We start from the raw sequence: 15014 nt of genomic DNA on the forward strand, positions 1-15014 counted from the left end.
TTGGTGTTGATCTCAACTATAAAAACTGTTCTGTCTGTCATTCCTCTGTTCCTAAGACTCTATGTAGCAGTCTGTCTTCTTTAAAAAATTACTTTAGAAATCAAAGGCTTAAGGAGCTTTTAGAAAATAAAATGTTTTTGCTTCTTGACATCCCTTAGATAACAAAAAAGAAGTCTAAGAAACCAAAACTCGAGGCTCCTGTTGTCCATTTGGACCCAGACATCTCCATTTTGTCTCTTCATTAGACTATCTGGTTATTTCAGCTGCTCTCTCTGTCATGACCTTATTCATAGTCAATATGGTGCGGCCATTTCACATGTCTGTCACAACCAATCACTAGTTCATTTCTGGTGAGAAGGGGGAACCTCTGTTTATCTCAGAGGGACTTGAGGACATACCTCCAATTTTAATAAGAGAAAAAGTTCCTGATTCCTTGATCAAGGTACATCAGGACTTAGACTCATCACGTTTTGTGCAGGCAGATATCTCACTTAATAAGGAGCACTAGTCTAAGTGTACGGTTTCCCTTAAGATGTCTAGGGATCCTCAGAAGGAATGGCAGGATTTTACACGGTGACTTTTCAAAGCCATTATGTCCTTGAAGCCTCCTTAATTGTTTTTCCTTCTGCTCCTTCTACTGAATCTGAGGAGGCTGATTCTTTATCTTATTCTTCCAAAATCCATTCCCTGGTGGCTTATGCCTTTGATGTCAAGGATACCTTATCTTCTGATTCTTCTATTGAACAATTAACTTTTGGAAACAGTATCATTAAAATGTTGCAGAATTTTTAGTGGGAAGTCTCCCAGTTATCTAACATTCAGAAAAGATATTGTGCTGTTTTAGAAATGGGGTTGCCTTACCCTGCCATGTCTTCTGTTTTGGAGACTTTATTGAACACTTTTTCTATGGTCTCTTAGTCTCAGCCATCTGCCCCAAAGAAGCCTAACAGATTTTCCAAGGTTCTAGGATCAGAAAAATTCTTACATAAGAATCCCACCTCAGAACCAACTATGATCTCCCTTTCCACTGAAAAGCCTACAAAGTTGCATCCCTTGTCTACTGCTTAGCCCACTTATAAATATAGCAGATCTATTGATATATATGCAAAAATGTGTACACTTCTTCCACAATGTCTTTTTGAGTTATCACTTATCATTTTGAGTTATCACTTATCAAACAAATATGATCAAATAACCTTTGACTATTTTGGGTGAAATGGACACTGTCCTTTCAGACTGAGGTGACTCGCACTAAATCTTTTGCGTTGTTTCTTCTTAACTCTGCTTCTTAGTTTGGTAGGCATTCTATTAAATCCGGTTATGATATTGCTGATGAATCTTCTAGAACAGCTGCTATTGGTCTGTTCTTTGTAGATTCTTATGACTTTGACTTCAACCTTTATCTCAGGGTTTCAAAGCTAAGCTTCTGGACTCTCCTCTGTTTAAGCAACAGCTTTCTAGTTCTGCTGCTGCAGAACAGTTTAAGACTTTACAGGAGAAAGGTAAGGCCATACAAGATTTTAAGCAAATTTTCCTTTCTTCTGTGCTAATGTTGCAGAGAACTTACACTGGCAAGTCTGGCCCCTTTGTACTTAAAGGCCAAATAACTTCTCAGAAGGGGGGAAACAACAAAAAAGGAGATTTCAAGATATATCTCATCAGGATTCCAAGGGATGTTCATCGTATTAATCATTGCTGAAGTAGCTTTAGCTATATGGGTTATGTTCTGCACAGTATATAACAGCCGGCCAATTTTCAAAGCTTCAGTGGCACTTTCCACATACCCAGACCTTTATTCATTTGTAACTGAGCTGAAGAAAAAGAGTGGTTTGGATGCCAAGCCCTTCAAAGTTTTCCTTCTGCAGAAGATGGTTCCCCTTCTAGGCTTTTGGGGATCGACAGTTGGATAATGCATTCCATAGCTAAGCAGATCATTTATTTATTCACATTTGGTAACCAGGTAGTGTCCGACTGGGCAAAAAAAACCCCGTTTCAGCAGAGACCTAGGGAGAAAAGCTCCCAAAGTAACAGTTACAATATTTGCAATCAGGAATGCAAGTTCTAGTGCAAAATGATTACTGTGAAGTTTACATAATTACATAGTACAGTATAAATCAAGTTAATAATAGCTGATAAAATCAAAAATCCAAACAAAAAATCAAATGACATCAACAAACAAACAATAAAATCAAACAATATTGAATTTCAAAGGTTGGTAGACAGAAAGTAGGGGAGTGTATTGGCTTAGCCAGAGGGAGTACAGGAACATAACCAGTGATTAGAAAAATAATTTGTGAGGTGCTGTTTGAAGCTATGAGTGTTAGGTATAGATAGTAATTGCTGGGGAAGGGAATTCCAGGTTTTGGCTATGGAGTAGCTCTATAAAGAATCACTATAAGAGTTGTGGGTTTTGATAACTTTGAGCAAGCTTTTATCAGCTGACCTGAGTGAGGTAAGATTAGAATAGGGTTGTACGAGGTTGGATAAGGCTGGGCAATAGTTGGGTTTATGGATAACAGAGTGAGCTACTATAAGCTGGTTTAGGGCTAGAAGGTTTGGGAGTTCAATCCAGTTTAGTTTTAGTAGGGTGATACAATGATGAGCTCTGTGTGAAAGATTAGTGGAAAATTTAGCAATTTTATTATAGCAAGCTTCTAGATTATTCAAGTAAGATTTATGAAGGTTTATGAAGACTTAAGAACAATAGAAAAGGGTGGAAAGTAGGTGAGTTCTGGGAGTAGCTATTACCACATCATTGGAGAGATATGGTTTACTCCTGTAGATAGCCCCTAATTTTGCATGGACTTTTTTGATTGTTAAAGTGATATGTCTGTCAAATTTTAGGTTGCAGTCTAGGGTAACACCAAAGAGTTTAGTATGTTCAACTGGTCCAATTGTTGTACTGTTAGAGACAAAGATAGAGAGATGGGTTTGATGGTTTTTATTGGAGGAATTAGAAAATACCATAAGTTTGGAATTGTTAGATTTAGAATGAGTTGGTGGTCTGAGAGGTATTTTTCAGTGTTTTGAATGGCAGTCTGAGACTTTACTTGGAGTTCTTTTAAGGAGAGAGACAATCAAATAAGAGAAGCATCATCAGCATATTGAATGATGGAGGCAGGTGAGGCTGCAGTATAACGATCATTAGTAAAGATAATAAAGAGAGGTGGGCCTAATATAGAACCTTGTGGGACACCAACAGTGATGGGCAAAAGGGGTGATACTTTATGTTCCCATATGGTGGCTTGTTTGCAGCTGGAGAGGTAGCTGTGGAACCATTGTAGGGTACTGGAGTTGAAACTGAGAGAGGCAAGTTGTTTAGGAGTATTTCATGGGATGCAGTGTCAAAAGCTTTTGACATGTCAAGGAAACTGGCAGAGACAAGATGGATATTGTTTTTGAGCTGATTTATGATACTGGTGAAACTTAATAGGGCATTGTTAGTACTATGTTTGGGGCAGAAGCCATGCTGAGGTAAGAGGTTATATGTTAGGAGGTGGTTTAATGTCTGTTTATGTAGGCATTTTTCTAAGATTTTGGAAGAAGAGGAAGTATGGCTATGGGCCTATAGTTTGAAAGTTCAGTGGAGGGTCCTCCTTTGTGCAGGGGTATGACATGAGATATTTTCCAAAGTAGGGGGACATACTGTTCAGATATGTAGAGGTGCAGTTAATAAGAATAGATATAGGATAAGAGATAGATTTAGCAGCAAGTTTAAGGAATTCACCAGGTAACTGATCTGCAGCAGGAGTACATGGTTTTATTTTAGTTAGGAGGTTTATAATGTAATTCGTTTGGACTGCTTTAAAAGAGAAAGGAGGAGTATTGGGGTCAGTGGGGGAGGTGCTAAGGAAAGTGTGGAATTGACATTGTTGTTTAGTAATGAGGTGATGGAGGTGATAAAGTGGGTATTGAATCGTGAAGCCATACAGTCTGTAGTGCAGTTAATTGTTGGGGGTGGAGTGGTTGGTTTTCCTGGGTTTTGGAGGAGATTGACTGATTGCCAGAATCTTTGGGGATTGTTTTGCTATTTGAGTTGGCATGTTTGGAAGTAAGTCTTTTTGTCCTGTCTTATTTGTTTTTTGGCCCGATTTCTGAGCTGTCAGCAGGTTGCATAATTGTTTATTCTTGTTTTGTGATAGTAATTCCAGGCTTTGTCCTGCTGTTTAAGTAGGAGGATAGTCTCTTTAGATAAGTAGGGAAGTTGTTTGGACTTGGAATGAATTTTCCTGAAGGGAGCAAGATTATTTAGAATTTGAAGGAATGCATTAAAGTACTGAAATGCAAGATCCAACTGCAGGGTTTTCAGGGGTGACCAGTCATATTTATTTAATAGGGAGTTAAATAGTGAGGGGGGGAACTGTTTTTTATTATGTATATATCGATATGTAATATAGTTTATACCCTGTGTATGTTTTCTGATAAGGTAGGTAGGGTGGTGGTCACTAAGAGAATCAGGGAGGCAACCTGTGTCATAGTTATAGTTGGATTTATTTGTTAAGATCCAGTCAAGTAGAGATAAGTTCCCTTCAGATAAAAAAAAAATGCATTTGTTATTTTTAGTAACTTTTGAACAAGCGAGTTAACTTCTTACTTTTGTGGAAAACAAATTGTTAAAAGTAATTTAAAACTACTTTTTCTTTGGTAAACGTTGTGCTATTTTAGTCATGGGGACGGGGGTAAGTGTTTAAAGTGATTTCACTGTGTTTTTTAGTGGAAAAGGTGACTTTTTTTTACTACTTACCTATTTTACAGATTACTGCTGCTATGCTTCTGGAGGAATCAGGCATCACTTTTATGTTGATCATGGAACAACCAACAGCTTCCTTGGTTCTTCCTTCTCCCAGACACAAAAAGAATAACATTAATCAATAGCCTTTGCTGCCTCAGCAAGCTTCTGATGTCCTCAGCTGTAGATTGCTGATTTTGCTGTGGGAATTTTTGATTCCTTACACTATTCATTCTATTTTTTTGCTCCCTTTGATGTAGTCCCTACAGCCAACATGGACTAGAGGTTAGACATGTGCTCTGAGGCTGTTGAAGTGCTCTTGACAGGCAAGGGAGAACTACTTTTGGCTGTTCTGGGAGACGGAGCAGGGATACCTCTGTGCCTGGGCAGACTGGAATACTGTCCCTATGGACGTTTTGCCTGAGAAAAAATGTATTATGCTGTCATGATAGGTCAAACTTATCTCATTTTCCAGAAGACAGGGTTTCTTAAGCCAAAACCAGCTCCATGGCCAGTACTATGAACCAACACCACACCCACACAGCTCATCAAGTAAAGAGCAACAATAAAGCACTTTACTGTAATAAACTGATCCCTATATTGTAGGTGATTGGATTATTACACTTATATATATGACCCCCCCTCCAGTTCTTCCACTGATAAGCAAAAAAAAAAAAAAAGATGTTCCTTTTACTGGCACACCAAACAGGTGGCCAGATGCACAGATGCATGGCACACATACACCCTCTTGCCCCAGCCATTCAGGTCCTATTTCCGTGTCCACCTCCGCCCCTCTTTTAATATATTTTATTTAAAAAAATAGTAATTTATTTTTATTTTAAAGTGTAGCAAACTTTTTGCTACAGTTTATACCATACCTGCATGGAGCACTACAGCATTCATGTTTTAGTTTAAAAAAATAATTACTTCTTTTTAAACTATTGTAAACTTCTTGTTACAAAGGTAGCAAACAGTTGCTACAATTTATACCCTGTCTGCACATAGAGCTACTGTGGTCATATTTTAGTATAATAAAATTCTTCAGTTTAAACTGTAGCAAACTGCTTGCTACAGATATAGCAAAAAGTTGCTACAGTTTATAACATCCCTGCACTAAAGGCTACAGTGGTCAAGTTTTAGTTAAAAAAATATATATATATATTTTATGTTTAAACTGTAGAAAACTGCTTGCTGCAACATAGCAAGCAGTTGCTACAGTTTAGACCACACATGGAGTGCTACAGCACTCAGGACTGAGCGCCTTTAAAAGGCAGTTGCATTAAAGAGCAATCAGGATTGGCTGATCGTGTCCTCCAGCACTTTGCTCCAGGGCCATTTGCCCTTCTCACACCACCTTAGCTACTTTACTGTTCTTAAGTGCTAATCCTTCATTTACGCATACAGTTGGTCAGAGTTTACTTTCAGCCTCCAGTCTTCTTTCCAGAACCTAAACATGAAGGAGAAAGGGCAATGCATACCATGGATTTCCACAAACAGTTCAGGTACTATCTTGACAGAACAAAATCTTTTAGAAACTCTGATCAGTTGTTCATCTCTAGTGAAGGTAAGAAAAAAGGACGACCTGTATCAAAGTAGACTGTTTCCAAATGGTTGTATCATGCTTTTACCATTTGTTATACCTACAAAAACAAGGCAATTCCAGGCAGGTTCAAGGCTTATTCTGCAAAGGCTTTGGCTTCATCTGTGGCTGTTTGGAAAAGTTTATATTCTAGTATTCTAGAAGCAGCAGCTGATCCTCTTGTGCATACCTTTACAAAGTACTGCAAAAAATATTACTTCTTCAGGCCTGCCTTTCTCAATCTATTCTCCCCGGGCCTCCACTGAAAATGGGCTCCCTGAGCCCAGTGGACCTCCCTGGTCATCAAACTGAAATAAATAAATAAATATGTATATGTGTATATATGGATTTGTATCACTTCACTGAAAGACCATTTCACTGACACCCATTTCACTGAGACCAAATCACCAAAAGTTCATTTTACTGAAAGTTAATGTCACTTAAAACTCATTTCACTGACAAGTAATACTCTAAGGCAAGTCAAAGGTATATGTCTTTTTTGCTATTGTAGTGCGATCCTGGTGTTATTATATATAGCTAGGGGGATGTGGGGAGACGTAGCCCCCCATTTAATTTGGTTTTCTGTTTTCTAGGTTTGTTTTACATTATTTGGTAAAACCCAACTAGGTAGAGGGCTACACCTCCCACACCCCCCCACTCCCCCCCTAACTATATATACTAACACCAGGATCGCACTACAGTGGGGAAAAGGACATATACCTTTAACTTGCTTTAGAGTACTACTTGTCAGCGAAATGAGTTTTAGGTGAAATGAACTTTAGGTGATTTGGTCTAGTGAAATGGGTGTCAGTGAAATGGTCTTTCTGTGAAGTGATGCAAATTCGTATATATATATATATGTGTGCGTGTGTGTATCTACATGGAAGCATAACTTTCCATAGAAATGACAATCCTTCAATGATAAAAACCTAATTGTTGAAAACTAAAATATTGAAAAAACACAACTTTTTTACATGGGGGTATCCCCCTCCACACTAATTATATATGGGTCTAGGACTCTTGCACGAATGCACTTTTCACCAAATCGCTAATGGGCGGGTATACTTACATGAAAATGCTTTTCACTGAAGCAGCATTTTCGCATAAGTATGCCTGTTGTGCTGGTCAAACTATGATGCGGATAAGGGAAAATTCCCTTTTCCCTACTGTAGTGCGATCACGGAGAATATTAAAGTAGGGGGGTGTGGGGGTGCAGCCCCTCACGTGGGGGGTTCTGCGTAAAAGTAGATTTAATGTTTTTTTTTTAACACACTTTAGTGACAGCGCTTTTACAGTGAAAGCGCTTTCATTAAAGTGTGTTCGGTGATAGTGGATTCGGACTGTTGAAGTTTTGTTCAACAGTCCTATATCCTTATATACACAATAACTCCTTTGAGTTCTATTCAGCCCCATAGGCTGACTCATTTTCACTTAGACCACAGACCTAAGTCCACTTTCTCTGACTATGGACTCATTCCTTGCATTCTCTCTCTCGCTCTCTCTCTCTCTCTCTCTCTATATAAATAAATATATATATATATATATATATATATATATATATATATCTTGTATTTCTCTCTTTCTTTAACAAACCTCTCAAATGTCTCTTTTAAGGGAATGAGAGAATAATAAGTACCTTCACTGTTTTAATGAAATAGGAGTGTGGTTTCCTCCACTCTGATCATTCATCAAAGTCGCAAAAATTTACTGTTGTGACACATCTGATAAACAACAAGACAATATGCTGTTGTGTCATAGATACTCCAAGGACTCTTGTTATACTAAAGCTAAAGACATCTCCAGGATATAAAAGATTCTAAACTCATTGTTAAAATACCACATAGGTGTTTCTCCTGAATTATTTATTTATTTATTTCCATTTGTTTAATGGGAAAGTCCGTCTAGGCCTAATCTGGCCCGTTTTCAGCAGATGTCTGTGGAGAAAAGCTCTACAAATACAATGCAACAACAGTTCAATTGCTATACAATTTCAAAAAGAATTTAAGGAGTGCATAAGGCATACAGTAGACTAAAACAGCAACATGACAACAAGATGCAGTTGCGCTATAATGCAGACACAACACATTTAGAGAAAAACAAAGAAGCAGTATAAAATACTTTGATTCACTTTGTCATTTAACTAAAATGCATACAGTAATTATTAGTAATTACTAATTATAATTATAATTAATAATTAGTTATGAATAATAATTAGTATTGAAACTTTGCAGCCATTCCAGAATCCATTTAATCTGACACCATGGGCATTCAGCGTTTTCTGATTTTTTTTTTGGGGGGGGGTGTTCTTTCAGAATGCAAGATTGATTTGTACATAAAAAATACTTAACAATAAGCAGTGAATTATATTTTGCTAATTCCTGTTTCCCTTTTGTTAGATACCTGAAGGAGATGATGATGGCCATGGAACGATGATGTCAGTCAAGCAAGACGATCCTGATAAAATTATTTAAATAAGTTGCCATTTCTGAAACACTGCAGATGTCAGCTCCTTCACCTGTCTTATTGCTTACCATTGGTGAAAATGTGAAACCTCTTATTAGATGCTATAAATATGTTTCAAACCATAGCAAAGTACACATGAATCATGGAAGCAAGTTTATATATATTTTATTCTGCCAACAAGATGGGGCAGGCAAAAAACAAAAAAACAAAAAAACAATATATATATATATATATATATATATATATATATATATATATATATATTATCTGACCATTATTTTAACTTTAAGGACATTTGCTGTTTATATGTCTCTCTGTCATCCATTACTACCACCCTTTCCTTTTCATGGTGGCTGGATTTGCAGTGACTGTGCCTCTATTTATTTTTTTGTTGAATCTTACCTTTGCCCCTTATGGTAATGTCTGTAGTATAATTACCATTTTTACACGCAGATGGAAAACAATGGTATAAGTCAAAACTATATCAGATTACTACATAGTAATCATGCTGTTTTTCATGCTTATCTTATAAGAAATTAGAACAGCTGTACTAGTTAGTTAGGAAATTGTTTTCACGTGCACCATTGCTTAAATTTCTATCATTAACTTTTGTTGTTTACCAGTACCAGTCTCTGCATTTCTAATGAATTTCAAGTTCTGTGTATAACAAACAGTGTATAACAGAGCATGGCAGTACCACAGTATTCTCGTTTTGCCTCTTTTCTTAACATTGCTTGTCTTATAGGCACATAAAAGCAGAAGTTAGAGCACTTCACCCAAGCTGTATTAGGCAGGGTGACTAACAGCTGAATAGTAGAACATGCTTTCTTCTTGAATTTGGTGAGTCGTCCCATAACGACCTTTGACACATTAAAAAAAATAACATTATGAACACATAAAGCACTTAAATGTGAAGTCAGTGAAGTTCTCATCTGGAGTTAGGACTATCTGATGTAGCCCATGAGAAAACTTTTCTACTAATTAATGGTGATGTCATCATATTGATCACTGCTGCAGTAGCATTAGCTATCTGGGTTATATCCTCCAAGGATATAAAATCCAGGCAGCAAGCAAAGTGTCAGGGTACCTTCCAGGTGCCCAAACTGTCAAGGAACTTAAGTTGAGATGACTAAAAGGCACAAGCATTTCAGAGCTTTCATACCAAATGAGAGATGGAAGCTGAGCCCTAACAGGACATGGTTAGGAGTAAAACTATATACATATATACACACCCGGGCATAATAATAAAAAAAAAAAAGTGGGGTGGAGGGAGTGGCTACTGCAAAACTGATCATTCAAATATCCACTGTTAGGACAAGTTTACTTATACATCTGTACCATGTTCATCATATTGATCACTGCTGCAGTAGCCTTAGATATATGGGTTATATCCTGCTAAGGCTATAACAACCAGACAGCTCACCAAGCTTCAGGGTTCAAGGTTCCTTCCATGTGTCCAAACTGTCAGGCAGTTGACTAAATGACAAATCTGAGCACCCAGCCCTTCAGAGCTTTACTACCACTGAAGATTACTTTTCTCTGAGGCATTTAAGGACTGACTGGTGGCTTGTGCTGCTCCTTTGTTGATGTTTCCTTTGGGAGAAAAATACATTTAATAATTATTTTTATTATTGATACTTTCCTCTTCAGGAAAGTTATTTTGAAGCTAGGAGTTTGTTTTAATGGACTGTCATGAGACTGCACTGTAATTTTAAAAAGTCTGAAGACCATTTTTTCAGTGAAAAAATGTGTTTATTTTACTTCATGGGGTTGGCAACATGTTTTTTAGTGAATTTTACTGTGTTTATCTGTGAAAAAGTGGCTTTTAAAGACTTTTTTGTTTTTACTAGTATGTGTTGCTTGTTTTCTGCAGTAAAAAGGCACCATTTTCAGCTTGACTATGAAACAATCTGTTGGTCCCATGGTCAGTTCTTCTAGTCACAAAAAGAAAAAGTTAAGCAAACAGCCTTTGCTATCACAGCATGCTAGCAATTTGCCTCAGCTGCAGGTGGATGACTCTGGAGTGACCGTTAGTTGTACCTCAGACCACTCATCTTTTTCCCTGGATCCATATGATGAAGCCCCTACAGCCACTATGGACCAGGGGTTAGCCAAGTCCTCTTAGCCTGTTGGGGTCTCCTTAGCAGCCAGTGGAGAACTACTTTTGTCAGTTCTGGAAGAGGAAACATGGAAGGCTTCCCTGTTGTGTCTGAATGTTGTGCCCATCACTGGAGAAGCTGCTGCCATTAATAACACTACTTCTCCCATTTTTCCTTCAAAAAGAAAGAGAAAACTAAACATGTATCTACTTCTCAAATTTCTTCAGACAGGAGTATTTTACTGGGCCTGACTCAGGGTTTAACTCAGGCTAATGATACTTTTTGTAAAGTAGTTTTTGGTAAAAAAAGAGGGATACCTTCTCTTCCTGAAGAGATTCAAGATTCTGAATCTGGACAGGAGGATAAGGGGCAGATACAGGGTTTTCTCCTCCAATTTCTGATTCAGACTCAGAGGAGAGCTCAGTTTTGAATTCTTCCGTGGGGGGGGGGGCTTTCTTTCTCCATGACTATTTCTAGAATGTGCCAGTGTTTTCAGTGGGAGAACACTGAGGTTTCTCCATTCCTAAGAAAATACTATGAGCTGTTCTAAAAGGAGTTTTTAGAACCTTCATCTATTGCTCCAGTTCTGTTAACCTTGGAGGATGTGTTGTATTATTTCCTGAAATTTTCTAGACAGTAAACCAACTGCCCCTAAAAAGACAGCTAGGATTTATAAAGCTCCTCAGTCTTTTACATTTTTATACACTATTCCCAAACCTGACACAGCAGCTATCGCTTTAGTTATTCCTTCTGTTGCTGACCACTTAGTTAATTACTATCTTACTATTTATGATAAGGATGGGAAGAGTACTGATAAGTATGTGAAAAAGTGGGGTCTATATTATATACGCGAATGATTAGCTTGTCGAACACCTAAACGTTGACAGCTAAACAGCAAAAGCTTAAAACCACAGATGGCCACTTCCACAAATGTTTTCAGAGTAAAAAATTAGATTGCCATGGGACACTAAAACAAACTTTCAAACCCTAATTAAGTGGGGGTGCTTCGTCCCCCTGATGTGAGGGGTTGTGCACCCCACACCACCCCTAACTAAATCTACCATCTCCAAGATCGCTCTACATTGGAGAAAAGGGCAAATTTCTGATAACAGCCAAGCAAATTTTTCCCCTATGAAATAATTTGTGGAAGTGGCCATTTGTGGTTTTAAGCTTTCGCTGTTTAGCTGTCGACATTTAGGTGTTCAACAAGCTAAGCCTTCACTCTTCTAATATAAACTCGAAAACGTGCATGCTTTTGTAACTTTGAGTTTCAGAATTTTGAATTGTGAAGCTCATATGTTAAAGCTTATCCTGAGTAATTGTGAAAGCATGAAGAATATTTTGCTTACAGTTTCATCTTGTGAGGAAAAAGCTGCTTTAAGTAATTTAATTTCTTCTGCTGTGGTATTGTTCAAGTAAGTTACTATTCATTATATACAGTGTGTGTGATTCTGTTGGGCTTGAAAATTCTTCAGGGGCTATGGTCACTGATCTTGTTTTGAAGAGGTTTGCTTTCTCAGAACCTTCCAGATAATATTGAAAATGAGATTATAAATTCTCATTTGGATAGAGATTTAAATTTTTGGCCCTTGTGCTGCAGAGGTGATTTAAAAGTGTGATGAGAGAGGTAAGCTGAAACAGGGAATCTATAAGAATTTTTAGCCTTCCTTTTCCAAATTTTCCAAGGGATTCTCTGTCTCCTCATCCAATTTTGGTAAAAAACAAAATAAAAAAGTCTTAACAAAATGCAGGTAAACAGATGTTCAAGAAGAAATGACAAGGGGATTCCAAGAAGAATTCTGGAAACTCCAAACAGCAAGGACAGTTCAATAAGTCAGAATGACTATTTAAGAGACTTTTCCCCTCCAACCCTGGCAGCCCCTGTTTTCTTCTAGAAAGTCTGAATCTCCACTTTCTCTTTGGTAAAATATAACTTTAGCCAAATGGGATCTGAAGATCATTCATCAAGGCTACAGATAGCAATAGGAGGAAAATCTCCCTTTACAAGGGGTAATTCTTCATCTTGCAGACCATCCTCTTTTGTTTCCTCCTGTCCTTCATAACACGCTGTTTCAGGGAGTGATACACCCAGTTCTCCCTTCTCAGGTGGGAAATGGATTTTATTCAAGGATGTTTTTATTAACATTGAAAGAAAATGATTGGGGGCCAGTTCTGAATATTTTTTTCTAACCTTGTTTGTGATAGTTCGTAAATTCAAAATAATGTCACTTCACAATCTATTACCTCTTCTTCCTCCTTCAAGTTTCCTACTAACATTAGACTTAAAAGATTCTAACCATCACATTCCTATTCATCCAAACTTCAGTCATTTCTTAAGGTTTTGTGTGTCTGGATCACATTTTCAGTTCTCTACCTTACCCATTGGGCTATCCACTGAACCAAGAGTGTTCCCAAAGTGTGTAGCTCCAGTTATAGCTCATTGCAGGCTACAGGGTATCTACATTTTTCCATATTTAGATGACTTGCTTATCTTTGCAAAATCTTTTTCAAAGTGTCAGAAATCTCTCTCTCTCTCTCTCTCTCTCTCTCTCTCTCTCTCTCTCTCTCTCTCTCTCATGGAGAGTGAGATATAGATATCTTTTACATAAGCTGGGGTTCCAAAAGAAAACTCAAAAGTCTTTCTTGACTCCTTTGCAGATGATTGTGTTTCTGGTATGTCAACTAGACATCACAGTTAAAAGAACTTTTCTTCCACAAAAAAAAAGACACCACAGTTAAAAGAACTTTTTTTCCACAGACAGCTCACAACACAAACACCCACATCGCCGACACCAAAAGCCCGACACACAAAATACCGACAATGGGGAAACGGTAATTCTCCATAGTGCGGAATGGAAATATTTCCATTCCTGCACTGTAGTGCGATCTCAGAGTTGGTATATTAAAGTTACGGGGGGTGCAGGGGGGCAGGGCCCCCCTGCTAGCAAAAAAAAGGAAATGTTATTTTCCTTTTTTCTGCAGTAGCGCTGTTGTTGGTATTTCGTGTGTTCGGCTTTTGGTGTCGGCGATGTGAGTGTTGGTGTTGTGAGCTATCGGTCTTCTGTAGGGATATATATATATATATATATATATATATATATATATATATATATATATATATATATATATATATATATATATATATATATATATATACATATATATGGATCTATATGACATGGTCGACAATTCAAATGATCGACAGTTCATTTGGTCAACAAGCATTTTAGGTGGGGGGCTTCACCCCCACCCCCCATGGGTGCCTGGCCCATATATATATATATATATCAACTCCAGGGTTGCACAACAATGGGGAAGGGGGCAAATCTGCTTGTCGACCAAATGAACTGTCAACCAAATGAGTGTAGATCATATAAACTGTCGAATTCGAATATATATATATATATATATATATATATATATATATATATATATATATATATATATATATATATATATATATATATATATATATATGTGTGTGTGTGTGTGTGTTTCTAATGTTTTCTACTCAGACACTTTAGTCACTGAGAGGGAATACATCAGGATTTTGGATCTCATGACTACTTCTATGATTCTTATGATATTTCTTGCAAGGCTCCACATGAGAAAATGCCATGATATCTGAAGTCTCTTTAGTCCCAAGACCAGCACCCCTTGTCTTTTCAGATCTCAGTGCAGGGTTTTGTCAGAAATCACTTGGAGGGGACAACAATATCCCTAAATCTAGGGCTACCCTTCTCCCTTCCTGTTCCAAAGCAGTCATTCACCACAGACACCCAAACTTTGCTCAGGGAGCAGTTACAGGAGGAATAAAGTGCAAGGCACCAAGAACAGATGCAAGCACAGAAATATAAAAGAGATGCTTGCCCAGATTAAGGCATTCAACTCTTCAAATCATTTATGGTCCCTGGGACTGCTCCATGTTGTTACAGACAATACCACAGTCATGTGGTACATCCACAAACAAGGAGAAACCAAGTCTTTCTTACCACCTCTGCAGACTAACCATGCTAGCTTTGGATATAGCTTCACAGCACAATCTCACTCTGCAGGCATCTTACATTCTGTCAAAGCAAACTTGTGTGCAGACAAGCTGAGCAGAATTAGAGCAGACCCTCACAAAAAAAAAAACTAGATCAGG

The 15014-nt window shown here is 37.7% G+C and overlaps 1 protein-coding gene across 1 annotated transcript in view; it reads left to right on the plus strand.

The window, feature by feature from the left end:
* The window catches only part of RHBG (Rh family B glycoprotein), a 371751-nt gene extending 361150 nt beyond the window's left edge, over positions 1-10601 (plus strand). Inside the window, exon 10 of the mRNA XM_044079784.1 lies at positions 8705-10601. Coding sequence (XP_043935719.1) covers positions 8705-8779 — 75 coding nt within the window. The 3' untranslated portion in view covers positions 8780-10601. The remainder of the gene's footprint in view (positions 1-8704) is intronic.
* The last annotated feature ends 4413 nt before the right edge of the window (positions 10602-15014 follow it).

This window comes from Protopterus annectens, chromosome 8.part0, assembly GCF_019279795.1.
Source record: "Protopterus annectens isolate FY-2018-M chromosome 8.part0, PAN1.0, whole genome shotgun sequence".
In the NCBI taxonomy this organism is placed as follows: Eukaryota; Metazoa; Chordata; order Ceratodontiformes; family Protopteridae; genus Protopterus; species Protopterus annectens.